Source organism: Pyxicephalus adspersus, chromosome Z (assembly GCF_032062135.1).
Source record: "Pyxicephalus adspersus chromosome Z, UCB_Pads_2.0, whole genome shotgun sequence".
Taxonomy (NCBI): Eukaryota; Metazoa; Chordata; class Amphibia; order Anura; family Pyxicephalidae; genus Pyxicephalus; species Pyxicephalus adspersus.
In genome coordinates this window covers 12,696,383-12,712,624 of record NC_092871.1, presented here as the reverse complement: position 1 = coordinate 12,712,624, position 16,242 = coordinate 12,696,383, and the positions used below count along the sequence as shown (strand labels likewise).

General features: G+C 38.9%; 2 protein-coding genes across 4 annotated transcripts in view; one reads left to right on the top strand and one right to left on the bottom strand.

Annotated features, from left to right (window-relative positions):
• Window positions 1-1,390: 1,390 nt before the first annotated feature.
• MRPS18B (mitochondrial ribosomal protein S18B) lies at window positions 1,391-8,760 on the bottom strand (the record flags this gene model as incomplete). The annotated part of the gene is given in 6 exon segments (XM_072429965.1): window positions 1,391-1,450; window positions 1,571-1,637; window positions 2,604-2,672; window positions 3,611-3,708; window positions 6,227-6,338; window positions 8,655-8,760. Coding segments are annotated over 6 exon segments (466 nt in total), but the record flags the coding sequence as incomplete, so codon positions are not given.
• Window positions 8,761-9,588: 828 nt separating this feature from the next.
• The window catches only part of PPP1R10 (protein phosphatase 1 regulatory subunit 10), a 17,598-nt gene continuing 10,944 nt past the window's right edge, over window positions 9,589-16,242 (top strand). For 2 of the 3 annotated variants that reach the window (XM_072429964.1, XM_072429960.1), the window contains exon 1: window positions 9,589-10,315. The gene's annotated coding sequence lies outside the window, so the exon portion shown is untranslated. The remainder of the gene's footprint in view (window positions 10,316-16,242) is intronic. The other variant, XM_072429961.1, reaches the window with a different exon arrangement.

Genomic DNA, 16,242 nt, shown 5'->3' with positions numbered 1-16,242 from the left:
CCTGAAAAATTGAAATGTTACAATTCTTTGTAAAATATACATTCATATATACAGGATCCATGCTTAGCAGGAGAGCTCAGTGATTGGTCTTCGTGGCACAGACCTCTAATGACGAAGGCATTACTCAGACATAGGGTACAGCAACCATCCATTCATATCAGACTCACAGCATAAGCTACTTTCAGGCATTCACATATTGAACTACAATTTTCCTTTAATGTGAACTTGGGCAGAACTGGTTTACTTCAAAGTGGGTAAGTCATGTAAAAAAGAAAAAAATAGTCTGGTAAAGTCCTGTTGTCTTCTTCTCTTCCATCTGCAGTGTACAGTCTTGCAGTGGGAAGTGATCCCTAATAACTTTCCAAAAGAAACCCCACTCAATTGTGTACATTACGAAATCAGCTCATTGGGCAGCACTCTGGCCTTTGCAGCACTAGGTCCCAGGTTCGAATCTCAGCCTGGACACCATCTGCATGGAATTTGCAGACTTTCCCCATGTTTGCATAGGTTTCCTTTCACATTCCATAAACATGCAGTTGCAGTAATAAACATGCAGTAATTGGCTTCCCCCAAAAATAAAACTTAGACCGTGATAATGGCAAATGATTATGGTAGGGACATTAGATTGTGACCCCCCCTTTGTAGGGCAGTTAGTGATATGACTATGGATTTTGTACAACCCTGCATAATATCCCTGTGTAATAATAATAATAATAATAATAATAATATGGTTGCTAATATGGATAGCAGGAAAGAGTTTTGTTGGGGTAAAATCATGCGAGCCAAGCAGTTTAAATTCCCATTGCTTGTTAACCCCCCTAGCGGTATTTCCGAGTCACACTCGGGGTAGTTTTATCTTATTAAAAAAAAAAAAAAAAAAACCCACTTACCTTGGTCTGTCACTGTCCCCCGGCGTCCTGCTTGTCCCCGCAGGTCCTGGGGACACATCCTGCTCCTCAAATCTCTAATGTCTAGCTGCACAATGCAGACACGATCACTGGGGTTTCCAAGGGACGTCGGTGCATGTGGGAAATTTAAATCATTTTGTTGGATTCAATACAAAATAGCTGTATTGAGTCCAATACAAAGATATATTCATATTTAAAGTTTATTATTTAATAAATATCGGTGAGTTATGCCAAAGAAATAAAGCCTACAATGGAAAATGTCCATGCAAAAAATTGTACCACTTTTTGCATGGAAATCTGCCACACCATCACAGGAAGACATCACATTATATAAACTTCAAAGTGCTAATAGCCGAATAATTTAGCAGAAAGAATCTGATGACAAAGCAGGCAGGTTAAGATCTTGTCAAAACATCAGCACACAACAATGCAAGATGTAACTTAGCATTGTGTCACATAAAGGGAGTGGCACAGCTACTCACCGTGATCTAGGGCTTCCGTTATGGCTTTTACAAGCTTCTTGTGCTGCTCCATACAGACACCTAAACCACATAATAAAGGGAGTAACATCTAAACGTCAGGGTGTATGATACAGACGACTCATTCTGAATGTTGAGTCTTTATTTATAACAGACATTATTTAAATATCAAAGAGCGCATACCTGTTTTTATTGGATCGTGGACCACTCCGGTATGTGGAGAAATAAACTGCTCGAGTAACCTGATGTTCTGGGAACAAGTCAACAAAAAGTCAATGATGCATCCTTAAAAAATGCATAAATGAAGAACTTTAAAAAAAAAATCTTATCAGAAACACTCATAGCAAGCTTGTATTCTGCTATATTAGAATTAGCTCTCACATAATCAATTACTGTCTGGTTTAGCTCATGCACAGTACAGAGGAAAATAAGATTACAGCACATTGATGACTGGCTGCATCTTATTCTCCCTACAGGACTTGTACAGTAACAGGTGCAAAAAGAGAGCCCAAAAAATTGCAACTGACCCTTTTATCCTGCTCTTTCATTCAGGATTGAGATACAGAATGCTCAAATCTAAAACCTCCTTGCACACAGAAAGTTTTATCTCCCAGGTGGAGTCCCTACTTGATGAACTGCATAAACGGATCTAGCATCAATGGCACTGCTGTAACAGGAAACGGTTCAATAGGAGCTGCAGACTTATACAATGAATTCTTTTCACACTCTTAAGTTCCACAACCAGGCAGGTCCTTATTGCAGAAAGGGACGGGCAACATCCCTTCTATGTGCCTGATCAATCCAGGTATCTGTCAAAAAAAAAAAAAGCTGAGCTGTGCATCGATTTGCCCTGATACACACTTTAAATCATTTTTTCTCCACAGGGTTCCTCCAGAGGTTGCTAGGGGTTTATTGAGCAATTTGAATGTCTCAGGTCAGATTAAGGGACGCCAATGATCTTCTTGGCTATCTGTAAGAGTGACATTCTTCCCAATGGCCAGCAATGTAAGAGACATTCTGACCACTGATCACCACCTTAATATGAGCGGTGGATATAGATAGACGGGGATCCCTGAAAGTTATTTCAATGGGTCCTCAACGTCTAAAAGATTGAGAAAGGCAGCTTTAAAAAACATTGGTTTTCTGATTGAGACAGTGGGACTGACGCCTGTGTGAACCAGGAAGGACTTTTTAGATCATTTTCAGTCATACTCACTCTGAAATCCACAAGAAGATTCGGATCTCGACAGATTGGACATGGATTTCCACAGACCTTGCCTCCTCTCTGTCAAATAAAGCAACAAGTAGAAAGATTCATATCTGATGACACGATTTATTATACGCAAGATAAAACCAACATACAGTTTGACATAATTGTCCAATAAAAAGAGTGAAAAATTGTTGCCCTGTTTTTTAGATTAGTCACCTCCTAATCTGCATACTTGTTCCTAATAGGGGCTCAAAATAATAAACCTATGGGATAAGAAATGATCAGATAGCTGTCCGCAATGGTACCCAATTTACTCTCCAGGTTTGGAAAGGTGAACCGAATCCAATGGTATTCTGTATTTCTGTGCTGATCCAAACACTGGGCCTGATTTATTAAAGCTCTCCAAGGCTTGAGAGGATACACATCAGTGAAGCTGGGTGATCCAGCAAACCTGGTATGGATTTCTGCCACAATTGGCTGCTGCCAGAAAATTAGGTGCAGCAAAACTGAGGGTTTTTTTTTGTTGCACCTATTACCCCCTAGGATTAGTGTTATGACGGTTCATGTTTGGTCTGCATGTAAATATGAGACAAACAAAAAAACATGAAACAAAATAAATATGAAACAAAAAAAATGTTATTGCTTTTAATAAAAAAAAATAAATACTATACCAAATATATTTATTAGAAATATTGACATAAGCAGTTATCCTAATTCAATCTACAATGTTATGGATGTAGAAGCAGGGAAGGTATTGTGCAGTCACGTTCTAGGGTTGCTTCTTCCTCATAGATACAGTGTTGTCACCAAGGACAGGAAATGTGTTATTGGTGTTTCACCAGGTAAGAAATACGTGAAAACTCCTGTAGCCCCCACACCCAAGGGTTTGTAAGCAACAAATCAGATTGTTGTTCTTGTGTTAAGTGGAAAAGTGGAAATGTGCATTACTATGTGAATGGAACGCACAGCTAGGAAAGAGTAGTATACTAGGACCCGTCTCAGCTCTTACTTACAATGCATTTTGTTCGGGTTTTCTGTGGCGGGATTGGCCCTTTGTGATTCCTCCTGTAATTAGTCCAGACAAGACTTTTCCCATAACGCTCTATGTACTCTACAAGACAAGAATATAAAGTAGTAATAAATAAACATTTCCATGCAATAGATACCATTACGTGTTTTATCATTTTACTGTCCCGCCTTGTCAGATAGGTAGAGTTGGTGCATTAAGGTCACTAGACATAGGAGGTGCCTTCTGAAAATGAAGGTTACCTGGCTGTATTTGTGATCTTCTGATCAGAATTCTTCAAGTGACTTACCTGGAATTATTGCTGTTCTGTTACTAATGTGGAAGTATTGTTGCTGCACTGACACCAATGTGGAGCTATCATGGAGCGCTCTTGAGGTTTTAGGGGTAGCTAGTAATTCTCTCTATAATTATCAAGTTGACCACCCCTGATCTAAAGACTTAATTTCTGAAATCTTCCTCTCAGAATTTATGATCTGCAGAACTTTGAGGAGCCAGGCCAGAACACCCCATCTGTATACGTATCCTATGTGAATAATGTTTAGATCATCACCACAGAAGCCACAAAACTAGCAGTTGTTTTAAAAAGAGGTCGTGGTAACAGCCTCCATATCGGTCATGGTGGGTTTTACCACCTTCAATTAATACAATGTTTTTAAGGAAAGTTCTATCCAAAATGTTTCTGGATCGATTGGTTGATTGAGTAGGGATATAGTAAAACCTCTGTCAGGCTTTTTGGGGATTATACACAGCAATAAAAACTAGAGGTACCAACCTTTACCTAGCTTTATTTTAATCACAAAATCAGTGTTCCCTCCAGAAGTTATTTTAAGCCGGGTGGGAAGAAGCTGTAGGTGGGTGGCAGCCCCTGTATTGGGAGCCAACTCTTCAGTAACCACCCAAAAACAGCCAGATGGTTACTGAAAAGTGCTGGGTGGTGCACCCAGCTATAAGGGGCTGGGGAGAACACTGGTCAGTATTGTCTCAAATATATATTAAACAGGCTGTATGTAATTTGACTTCAAGCCTTTTTTCACCAAAAGACATTTATGTAATACTGTTCTACACAACCTCCAATCAAAGGATCCACATTTACCATGGCTTCAAAAACTAAAGCTGTCTGCAGACTGAAATAAAAGTTTTTGTGCTCATTAAGTATACATTGTATATGAGGACTTCACTGAAAACATCTGAACTCAATAGCTAGCAAACAAAGACATTTAGACAATAGTGTGCTTCCAGAAATGTGACAACAGTTTGGGGAAAACACTTTTCTGCATGACTGTGCCCGTGTAAAGGACGCGATCCCCTTTTACCTAAAACCAAAAAAATTGACTTGCAAATAATGGCCAACTCCATAATAACATCTACAGTTTTGGATTGGGTGTTGCAATGTTTGGGTTTGCCATGCTGTTGCAGTGGTTAGGTTTCTATAAACTTTTGCCCATGGGGTGTGTAGTCCATTAAAAAAGTGGAATGTTATAGTAAACATTTCTGTACTGCAAAACAAAGTCCTATCATCTTGTTCTCCCACATCTCCTGATATAAAGTATCCATATAAAGTATCCCATCATCCTCCCCCCTCCACACATTCATACTAAGGTCCTGCCATCCAGCAGGGTCTGCACAGAAAACCCCCTAACTTCTATGGAGCTGGTAAAGGACTCCGGATAAACAGATTTTTCTACCTGCTCCAGTGTATGTAGAAGGGGGAGGGGAACAGGTTAAACAGTGTTTTCCATGAAACCTTAAGGCTCTCACCACAAGCTGCCCCTATCCATGCTTTTGCAACTAACTCAAAAAAACATATACCCCAATACTAAAAAGCAACCCCAGCTGCTCTGCCAGAGCTTGGGAGCAGCTACTGGTATGAGTGCTGCAAAAACAATTCATCACAGGTGGACATTCACACCAGCAGGTGCTCTGTAGCCCTAGCAAAGCAGCTGGGGTTGCTTTTTAGTGGGCTGCAAACTTATACAAGGCTCTGGCTTTGCAGACTTCAATTTCATGCAGCCACAGCTTTACCTGGATCTGGCCAAGTGTGCTTTCAGCAAGCTATGGAGCAGAAATAGTGGGGACTGGTGTGCCGCGTACCAATCACAGGAGATGTGCTGCCTTATCCATCATTTTTAGAATCTTGCGTGGTCCTAATACATAAGTGGAACCCAAAAACACATCTTTACTCCCACACAAGGCTACAGATTGCTTATACCTCCCTAAGGTTTCTGAAATCCTCTCCTTTCTGCACACAGACCCACAAAGGCCAGGGCTCATTCTCTTTGTTTCCAACCAGCAGCACTTGTGCAGTAAAGCCCCATAGATCTCTATGTAGCAGGTAATCCATCCTCTTGCTCTATAAAGGTATATAGGGGTTTTGCTGCCCAGGTACTGCTAGATCTAAACAAAGAAGGAAATGCAGCCGCTGTGTTCTACAGACGTATAAATGTGTGGAAAGGGGAGAGTGGACGACTTTAGGTAAGGGAAAACTGGATTACTGTAGTATATTAGTACAATAATAATATGACAGTACTGCAGTGTTGGCAAGTACAGCTGTCTATAAAGTAAAAAAAAAAAAAAAAAACAGATACACCCAGAAGCACACTACCTTCACTATTCAGATATTCCCACGGCTGATCCTTATACCGTGACGATACATCAAATTTTTCTGGTGGGCTGCAGAGTGTACGAACCCCGACAGGCAACGCAGACGCCAGGGGCTACAGAGGAAACACAGAAGATACAGATTTGTATGAGATTATATCAGATTTGCTCCTCCAATGACTTCCTCATTCATAACCTCCTCACACACAGCTCCAAGACTTTTCCGGAGCTGCCCCAACTCTCTGGAATGGTCTTCCTGTCCTACTTTCTGCTCATTTAAAAGAGCAACCCCCCCCCCAACAGGGAAAATTTGCATGGGTTTTAATGGTGCCAAGTATCATCACAATATATGTAAAAAAAAAAACTTTATTATACAATATTATAAAAACATATCACAAAACGATAAATGCTTGCAAAATGCAAATAACGACAATTCAGTAATCACATGATTTATAATGATACACAATAACTTTTACAGTCCATAACTCGTTTCACCAATAGGCTTCATCAGAAGGACAGAACGATATTGGTACCACATCTATGTATTTGTTCAGATAGTGGTTGATGATTAGGTTGATATTATGTCATCCATATATTGATTTTGGAAAGCAAGATTATTTATTTAAAACCCATAACACAGACTTTATGGTGCAGTTAGAAGTGTTATGACCCCATAGTGTTGTAGGTAGTCTCTTTTAGTGCACCACAGTGTATATAATCAAAAAGATAAAATATCATCTTTAGTAGTATTGTCTTCAGATTTAGAACAAAACAGAGAACCTTTTTGTTCTTTAGTTGTTAATTCTACTGGGGTCACTCTTTCACTGCTTCATGTCTGTTCATTTAACATATATTATATATATTATCTAACATATATTGTGTTGTTAGTGTTGATATTTGGCACCATTAAAACCCATGCAAATTTTCCCTGAAAACCCTTTGGTATTTGTGAGTATTAGGGTGTGGTGCAATGTACACAATTCCCCCAGAGTATCCATTTAAAACTTATTTAAAAGAGCCCTCAAAACCCAACGCTTCAACCTCACCTACCCGTCTTTTTCTGTCTCTTAAGCCCTCACTACTCATCCATCATTCCATATCTCTCCTCCTATTGTGTGTTACTTCCCCACCTCCTAGATTGTAAGCTCTTCAGGGCAGGGTCTTCTTCTTCTCCTGTGTCACTGTCTGTATCTGTCTGTCATTTGCAACCCCTATTTAATGTACAGCACTGTGTAATATGTTGGCGCTATATAAACCCTGTTAATTAATATTTTAAATACCACTAGAAGCAAATGTATTACTTCTCCCTGTTTATCACCATAGTTCACCCCTCATTTTAATCACCCAACTTCCTTGTGTTGATTTAAAACCTGAAAATCACACTGCTAACTGAAACAGCTCTGGTATAGCTGGTATACTAACTGCCATTTACCTAGCATGGAACAATCCTTGCAACTGTCAAACTGTGTTCAGGTAAAATCCAGGCAGATATATAAAAACATCATTTGATTCTGATATGTGATCATTCAAAGTTGTGTCCCTTCCGGACAGGCCTGCTCACAATTTATTTTTGGTTTAGTTCAACTTTAAAGAGGATGGATCACCACATTCCTAGCATTATATTAGAGGCAGGTGGGTCTGGTATTAACCTCCCTGGGGGTATGAATATTCATTTTTAAATGTAAAAGCGGTACATTTAAAAATATTTAGTATTTCACATTTCCCTCCTGGCCCCGCCCTCCAGCCACAAGCTTTCGAGCAGATGCTTCCCAGGATGCCGCTGGAATGTAGGAACCTGGTGGGACTTTTATAATCCCTGGAAATTCCACTCCGAGTGTGGGGTTACCGCTTTTGGTATGGAAAATCCTCACGTGCCTCACTCTGGAATACCACCAGGGAGGTTAAAAATTGCAGGTAAGCCTGGCAAGAAAAAAAAAACTCATCTAATGAGTAAAGAGAAAACTAATCTCACCGCCTGCTATTGTACCTGGATAACTCCTGCAACTGGCTTTTTTTTTTTTGTACCTGGCTCCCTTTTCTTTCTGGGGCTCTTTGACACCTTTGTGGACTTTGTGGATCACACAGCAGTCTATAAACAGAGGATTCATCTTGGCAGCAACAACATTTTACACATGTGAATCTCTAGTTATTCAACTAACATTCACTTTCAAGGTGGGTTTGGACTGGTCACATTTTGTAGGTCACACAGCGCAATATAAAGTAATTTGTGTCCAGATTTTTGTATTTAAAACAGCTGTCCTGGGAGATATATGTGTCTGTCGCCACTGACCTCCTACAAGGATTCTGGATATTTGTATCTGTAGCGGTCAGGTGGCTTCCAAAATAAAACGACTTTTCTGTCTGTTAATAGTTAAACATTTGCCCTCACACTACCCAACCTCCATTGCATTTCATGCGCCCCATCCCATTACCCTGCTCCACAGGACTCCTCTGACGCCGGTCACACACAACCTGCCCAAGGAGGCCGCCATGTTGGTAAAGGAAGTCACGTGCACTGCCAACCAGAGCACGGTCTGGTTTATTTTTTTTTTTTAGTTCACTCAACTTTATTGACAAGTTACACGCTGAGCTAGCGTGAAAGTTTTTCCTTGATTGCAATAAGGTTATGTATATGTAACTTTGTAAACAGCGTTATAAGTTGCGTGATTTGTGAATGATATCATTAATCATAAGCTAATAATATTCGCCCTCTATCTGTAAAGTCTGTAAAGCATGAAATGAAGCAATATATTGCTGCTAGCCAAATAAAGTATATTTAAAATATATCAGGGATCAGAAACATGACCGACACAAAATTGACGCAATCTTTATACTAATAACGGCGTATTGCGAGATATAAAAAAACGGGCAATCAACTCCCTCAGCCTTTACTGTGTAGATATTGTCTCGAGTTCCTTAAGATTAGAACAAGCAAAGATGCCATTTTGTTGTAGATCATTTCGACGCAACGTAACGGTCAAAGGGCTCACGAAAAATGGCTGCCACCAAGGACCAAACCAGCGAGACAACTCGCGCTCTATAGGACCGAAACTTAAACCAAGGGCGTTTGCTTTAATCTGCGATTATTAGCGCTCAGCGCATACATTCTGTCCTGTTTTTTGATACAATTCCCGAACACAGGCATTACAGTCTCCATTTTAGGTTTACACCATTCAAAAAATCTTAAGTAAAAAAGGAGTGACGAGGCATTTTTTAAGTGCCTGGCTTTCTATTGGTTGATCACATGACGTCACCTGTTGCTGCCCTCCTTCTCCTAATTTCCCTCGAGCGAGTGACCAATCCAGTTTTTAATTTAGCCTTTGTTTCCACGCCTTTCACCCGACGTCACCGAGTCCATATAAATGCTAGCGTCGCCAAACGCCGCCATTCCAGGCTTCGTCGTCAGGTATGTAAGGTTTTAGTTCATGTTGTTTGTGTAGATTTCACCCCTCCCCCTATTGTCCTTCACCACAACCTCGGCGCCATTTCGTCTCCCCAGCCGCCATTATGTATTTTTTTTTCCTCTTTATATTCGATTCATTTGTACTTAATCTGCTTTATTTTTGTTTGTTTCTCTTGTACAGGTTTCACTACCTTCCACGAATTATTCTGGCTCCGTCTGAATGTTGGACAATAGTTAAGAATAATTAACTAAAGAAGCTTTCCTCTTCTTGGATGAAACTGAAGAAAACGAGGACAAAAAAAAACAAAAATCCCCCTCTTGCTACATCTATACGATTTTGTGCCGCTCTTACCAATCAAAGCCCCCCATAGGGTGGTTTAGAATTTAAAATATTAATTGGTAATAAAAAAGCTAGAATTTTAGTCTTTCCATGAGAAAGCCTTTTAAAATCTGAATTTCAGCCCTTTTTTTCTGGCTTAGAATATGGATTTGCTGGACAGTTTCCACCCCTGATCACGCTACGCCCTTTGTAAGATGGTTGCTGCATTTTTTTCCATGCGGCACTAACCCAAAGGCAACGTTGGCCCTTCCTTTTACAAGGAAAAAGCCCCACTTGCCTCTTTTTTTTCTTTTTCTTCATTTTTTAGCCCAAAAACCTACGTACGAAGCACAGGAGGAGAATTTTGGATAGTAAGTGTTGCTTTTTCAAACGACCTTCAACGACCAAACTTTTTTTTAATTTCCCCCCTCAACATAAAACCCTCGTGGGTTTCTCAAAATTTTAATTTTTCCCCTTTTTTTTCATGATATTGGACTATAGGCATATAATGGTATCACTATATTTCATGGCACAGTCTGATCGAGATTTAAAAAGCTGCAGAGAATCCAGAATGATTTGCTTGGCATGCTTCGGCTCGATGATATAAAAGTTAGAGGAGGGTTGGTATAGCCAGGCAGCTATAAGCCGTAATATAATCATACGAATGGAAAATAAGCCGAGATAACGTTGCTTCTCAGATCTATAACAGCTCGTAATGGCCGTCTTGTATCATGAAGTTAGTGTAGGGTTTGCATAGCCGGGCATTTATGAGCCGTCAGTGGAAAATGAGCTCCCATTCTTGAGATGAGGTTGGGAGCTTGCCCACAAGACTTCATCTCGGTGTGGGAGACAATATCCAAGGAATTTTATTATAGATCCATAAGCAATCTGTACATAAAGATTGCAGGGAAAGGCTGCTAAAATACCGGGCAGGATGAGCCAGATTCCAGGATGGAATTTGTATCCCAGGCAGGGAAGCTTTATGGAAAAAATGAGACGAGCAGATTGATTAATGGACGATAAACCAGTCCCAGGACTTTTTTTATTGCTTTTTTTTTTATCATTATTACTACATTAACCTATTTCTGGGTTCGTATGGGATTACTATTTACACAGCATTGGAGTCCTTTATCTTTTTTTTTTTTCCTGCAGCAATTGTGCAAACTTACCTAATTGCAAGCAATCTATCAATAAAGATTGCAAACCTTCTGCCCATCAAAATGCCATTAATGATTGTGTCTTAGGCCATGCCACTAAAGTATGATCATTTAGATCTAAATTTTTTGCAAATTCTGTCTTTTATTTTTTGCAATTTGGTTTAATTCAATGTGCTGTTTTTTTTATTTTTATAAAAACGTAATGTTTGTCATTTCATTATGATTTGCCACAACACACTTCATCTCTTTTTTTCATAAAATTGGGAGAATTTTGTGTGCAGAAGAAGCAACCTACAACTTTATTTAAATTATTTGTAGGGTTGGATTTGTAGTTAATATTTTTTCTTTTACTTCTTTTTTGGTTTTTTGAAGGGTTTGTTTGCAGTTCATCTCGACTGTTCTTCAAAATGGCTGCTTTGCTTGTTGTTTTTTTTTTTCAAAGTCTCTAGCGTGTTCCAGCTTCAAAATGGCTTCTGTCTTTGTTTGCAGCCGAGGGAGGCGGACGAGTTGTGCTGCAGAGGGGGTTGGCCAATGTGCGCAGCCCTCGAGAACGCCCTTTTTTCTCGCCCTCCCCTCTTTTCTCGCCCTTTGCTCAGACAGACATCTGAAAAAAGATGTTTGGGGAGGAAGAAAGGCCAGACCATCAAACTCATGTTTGATTTTCCAATATATTATTATTATTAAACAGGATTTATATAGCGCCAACATATTACGCAGCGCTGTACATTAAATAGGATTCTATCATCCAATTCTTTTTAGATGCTACTTTATTATATATATATATATTTTTATATATGTGTATATATTTTTATATATGTATATTATGCCAGACATCTGAAAGAAGATGTTTGGGGAAGAAAAATAGCTAAACCATCAAACTTGTGTTTGATTTTCCTATATATTCTATTATCCAATGCTTTTTTATTACTACTTTATAATATACTAAATATAAATGTATATATTTTATATATGTATATTATGCCAGACATCTGAAAAAAGATGTTTGGGAAGGAAAAACGGATAAACCATCAAACTTACGTTTTATTTTCCAATTTATTCTATGATCCAATGATTTTTTTTTTTTATATATATATATATATATATATATATATATATATATATAATATGCAGCACACAACAGGAAAGCAACATTTCCTCACCTTTTCTATTCTTCATACAATACATGAAAATTGATACAATATCCATTATTTACAGCAATGCCTAACAAATACATTTTGCTCTTTTTTTATTCATTGTTATAGCACTCACATTGGCCACAGCACTTTTCTTTGGGGCTTGGATCTCTACTAATTGTCTCTAGAATTTTAGCTGCCCATCGGATTTTATTCAGGCTTGCACTTTTTTCACGTAAGCGTTTTTTTTTTTTTTAACCCCACAATTTTGATCTGGAATATTTTCTAGGATTTGTGTTATAGGAATAACTATGAAGGCCTAGGAATGAACAGACTGTGCCGAAGGGTTGTATGAGGATGGGTTGTGTGTGTGTATAGCTCTCACTAAGGGACTGTAACCTAATGCAGTGTATGAAAAAACAAAGTGTGTATATGTGTGTATGTCACCGGGGGTAAGTGAGTTACATGTGTTATGTAAAATCTAATGTTGGAGGCATTTTTCCTGTTAATGTCTAATTTCTAACATTTGTTCTTTAAAACATTTATTTATATATATTATACTTAGGTTTTTATTTATAGTTTTGTAATGTTTTGCTGCATAACTGCTGATATCAAAATTGTCTGGTGATACAATTTTTAAAAGTTCTTTTGGCATTTTTTTTTTTTTTTTTTTACTTTTTATTTTTAATTTTCTTGTATTTATAAAGTGCCGATCTGTTACGTGGCGCTTTACAAATCCAAGTCATGTGACTAAGGGTCCCTCATATAGCGCCAACATATTACGCAGCGCTGTACATTAAATAGGGGTTGCAAATGACAGACCGATACAGACCGTGACACAGGAGGAGGAGAGGACCCTGCCCCGAAGAGCTTACATTCTAGGAGGTGGGGGACGTATCACATAACAGGAAGGAGGATATGGAATGGAAGTAGTGAGAGTTTTAGTAGACGGAACAAGATGGGTAGGTGAGGATGAAAAGATGGGTTTTGGGGGCTCTTTAAAATGCCATGCCGAAAGCAAAGCCTATATATATATATATATCAGACAATTACCTTTTTTTTCCTTCCCTTGCCTCATCACTGGGGTTGAAGGTATACAGACAGGTGCAAATATATAAAGCACAAGGTTTTGGCACTCCAGGTAAGTATTCTGATATTGCTTCCCATGCCACAGCCAGTTGCAGGCATTGCTTAGCTGGAGTCGCTGGCAATGAGTCCCCGCGGTCAGCCATGGCCCGGGTATGACTGCCTATAGCGCAGGGTCAGCCGTTACAGATACCGCCGTTGTGTGTATTGGATGAGAGGAAAAGCCCATGTCACTGAGATGAAAAGCCAGCTCAAGTATTGGTAAGCAAACCATCCAACAAATATGTGTGTGTGCATAGACACACTTTACCCATCTTTCATTAACATTATCAAAGTTTGCTAATTGATGTTAAAAAAAAAATCTTATCATAAGTGCAAGCAGATATTGCAAGCACAGTCATGTATGCATGCCGATGTGATTATATACATTTTGCCTTTGGATTGTTGTGTAGGTGCCATGCTGTGTACATGTGGCGGCTTCCACCAGCTCACGTACATTAGCTTCGTGTACACAAGTCGTGCTGTATCAAGTTGTTCTATAAAAAGGAAAAAGTGTTGATGTTAAACAAAGCAACCGGAGATTTTTCTTCTGACGTTGATCTGCAATGACTATAGTTTGAAAGCTGGTTGCTATGGGGAACTGCAACAATTTCCATTAACACATACACATAAAAATATGATGAGCCTGATTTATTAAAGCTCTCCAAGGCTGCAGAGAGTACACTTCCATTCCAGGTTTGCTGGATCTCCCAGCTTCACTGATGGGTCAGGTCCAGGATTCAAAACATTTGATAGCAAATGACTTTTGAAGAAATTTATTGCTGGATCACCCAGCTTGACTGATGAAAGTGTATCCTCTTCAGCTTTAATAAATCGTAGCCCATAGAGCTTGTTGTATGAAGCAGATTCCGGATTCCATACAGAATTTGGTTTCCTGTTTTTATGGCTGTGGTGCGGCAGACATGCTAAGTCCGGCCTGTGCGGTGTTATAGTAATCTAATTTCCAAATATTTGGTAATTGTAGCTTTATATCTGCTTGCCGAGAGGCAGCACAGCCTTGCTGATTCATCATATGTCTTAAAATGTGACCAAACCCAACCACTGAATCCACATATATAATAATAATAATTTGCAAATCTGCAGCTTTATTTAAATACCCGGCGATGCCACCATTCAGGCACTTCCTGTTGTGTGACAAATTCTTGTTTTGCGTTGTCACTTTCCTCTGCAGTTACAATGGCCGAGCATGCTTGTTTAGTATGAGCAATCATGTGCAGCTAACGCTAAACACAGGAAGTGGCTGAAGGAAGCTCGAGGTGATTTGCAAAGCTGAGATACAAAATAAGCTAAAACCAATATCATGGTGCAGTATCATGTGCAGTGCAAAACAAATTAAATGTTTTTATTTGATAGGTTAGGGGAGTTTTAGAACTCTGTTCGGGTTTCTGTCTTCTAATTGGCTGGAAACAGTTAGTCCTGATTACTGGATCACCCAGGTTCACCCATGATAATCTTCCCCAGTTTTGGGAAGCTTTAATAAATCATCCCCAATGTCTCTAGGATTTGAAAGAAAATCCAAAATGTCACCAAAAGCAGGAACAGAAAATAAAATTGACCTCACTGAAGGGCTTTCTTTTCACCTCCCGTTGTCTTTATTACGGGAAGTGAAGATAAATCTGATTGATATATATATATATATATATATATATATATATATATATATATATACACAGAGCAGTTCTATCCCTGTGTGTCCTATTCTGATCTATATAACTTGGTATTCCCCTCCAGAGAAATAATAATGACTGTCCTGGCTGTACCTCGCAATCTTATTGACTTCTATGGCTCTGTATGTAAACATCACGTGTGGTGGTATAGAGGAAGGGGCACCCCGAATTATCCTTTACCGGCCTTTACTGCAGCCAAAGTTAAAAAAAAAATATATATATATTTCTGATTAAAAAAAAATTTTAGGAACTATTACCAAGTTTTTACCAAATGTGTTACCTCATCCACAAATCACATTCAGCTAAAATGCCTGAAATCTTCTTTCTGTCTTTGGGGTAACATTAAATAATGTTTATTGGCACTACCTTGAGGCTTAGTGATTCCCTGCAGATTATATCTATAATGTATCTGCGTTTAATGCAAAAAGATACTTTGTATCTTTTGGCTAATATGGAAACTAGTGTATGATGGGTAATACATTAGGCCTTTATTGTACTATAATATTTATTTAGGCTGGGTTTACGCGCTTAATATTTTGGCCTTTTTCATTGGAGTATTAATATTATTATTATTATTATTATTATTAATAAACAGTATTTATATAGCGCCAACATATTACACAGTGCTGTACATTAAATAGGGGTTGCAGATGACAGAGAGATACAGTGACACAGGAGGAGAGGACTGACTAATACTCAGAGAATAGGCGCAGTCATTATTTTGGTAGCGCAGCGTATGGTGGTGCACAGCATGGTGACCCCCCACCAGCTTTATTATCCGGCCAGTCATTTATAATGATAGGAAGAGGAGCCTGGATGTGCTTGGTATGGAGTGATACAAACTGCTTTCACTTTATAAGGCTCCAAATTAGATAAATAGGTTCAGGTCATAGCAGTCTGTAAACAGTGATAAGAAACCCTTCAGTACACCAGAGTCCTTTTATCTGTGAACACCAAATAACATGAAATGATATTCATTGTGATCCAAAATTGGTTTACCATATTCACATTTGCATGCATACATGGCGCTCTAATTACAAGAGCAATGACCCAATAAATAAATTGGGGTATTGCCTCAGTGACATGGTATTATAGAAAGGTGTGTGTGTGTGTGTGTGTGTGTTGGTATTATAAGAGAGAGTGTGTGTCTGCTGGTATTATAAGAGAGAGTGTGTGTCTGCTGGTATTATAAGAG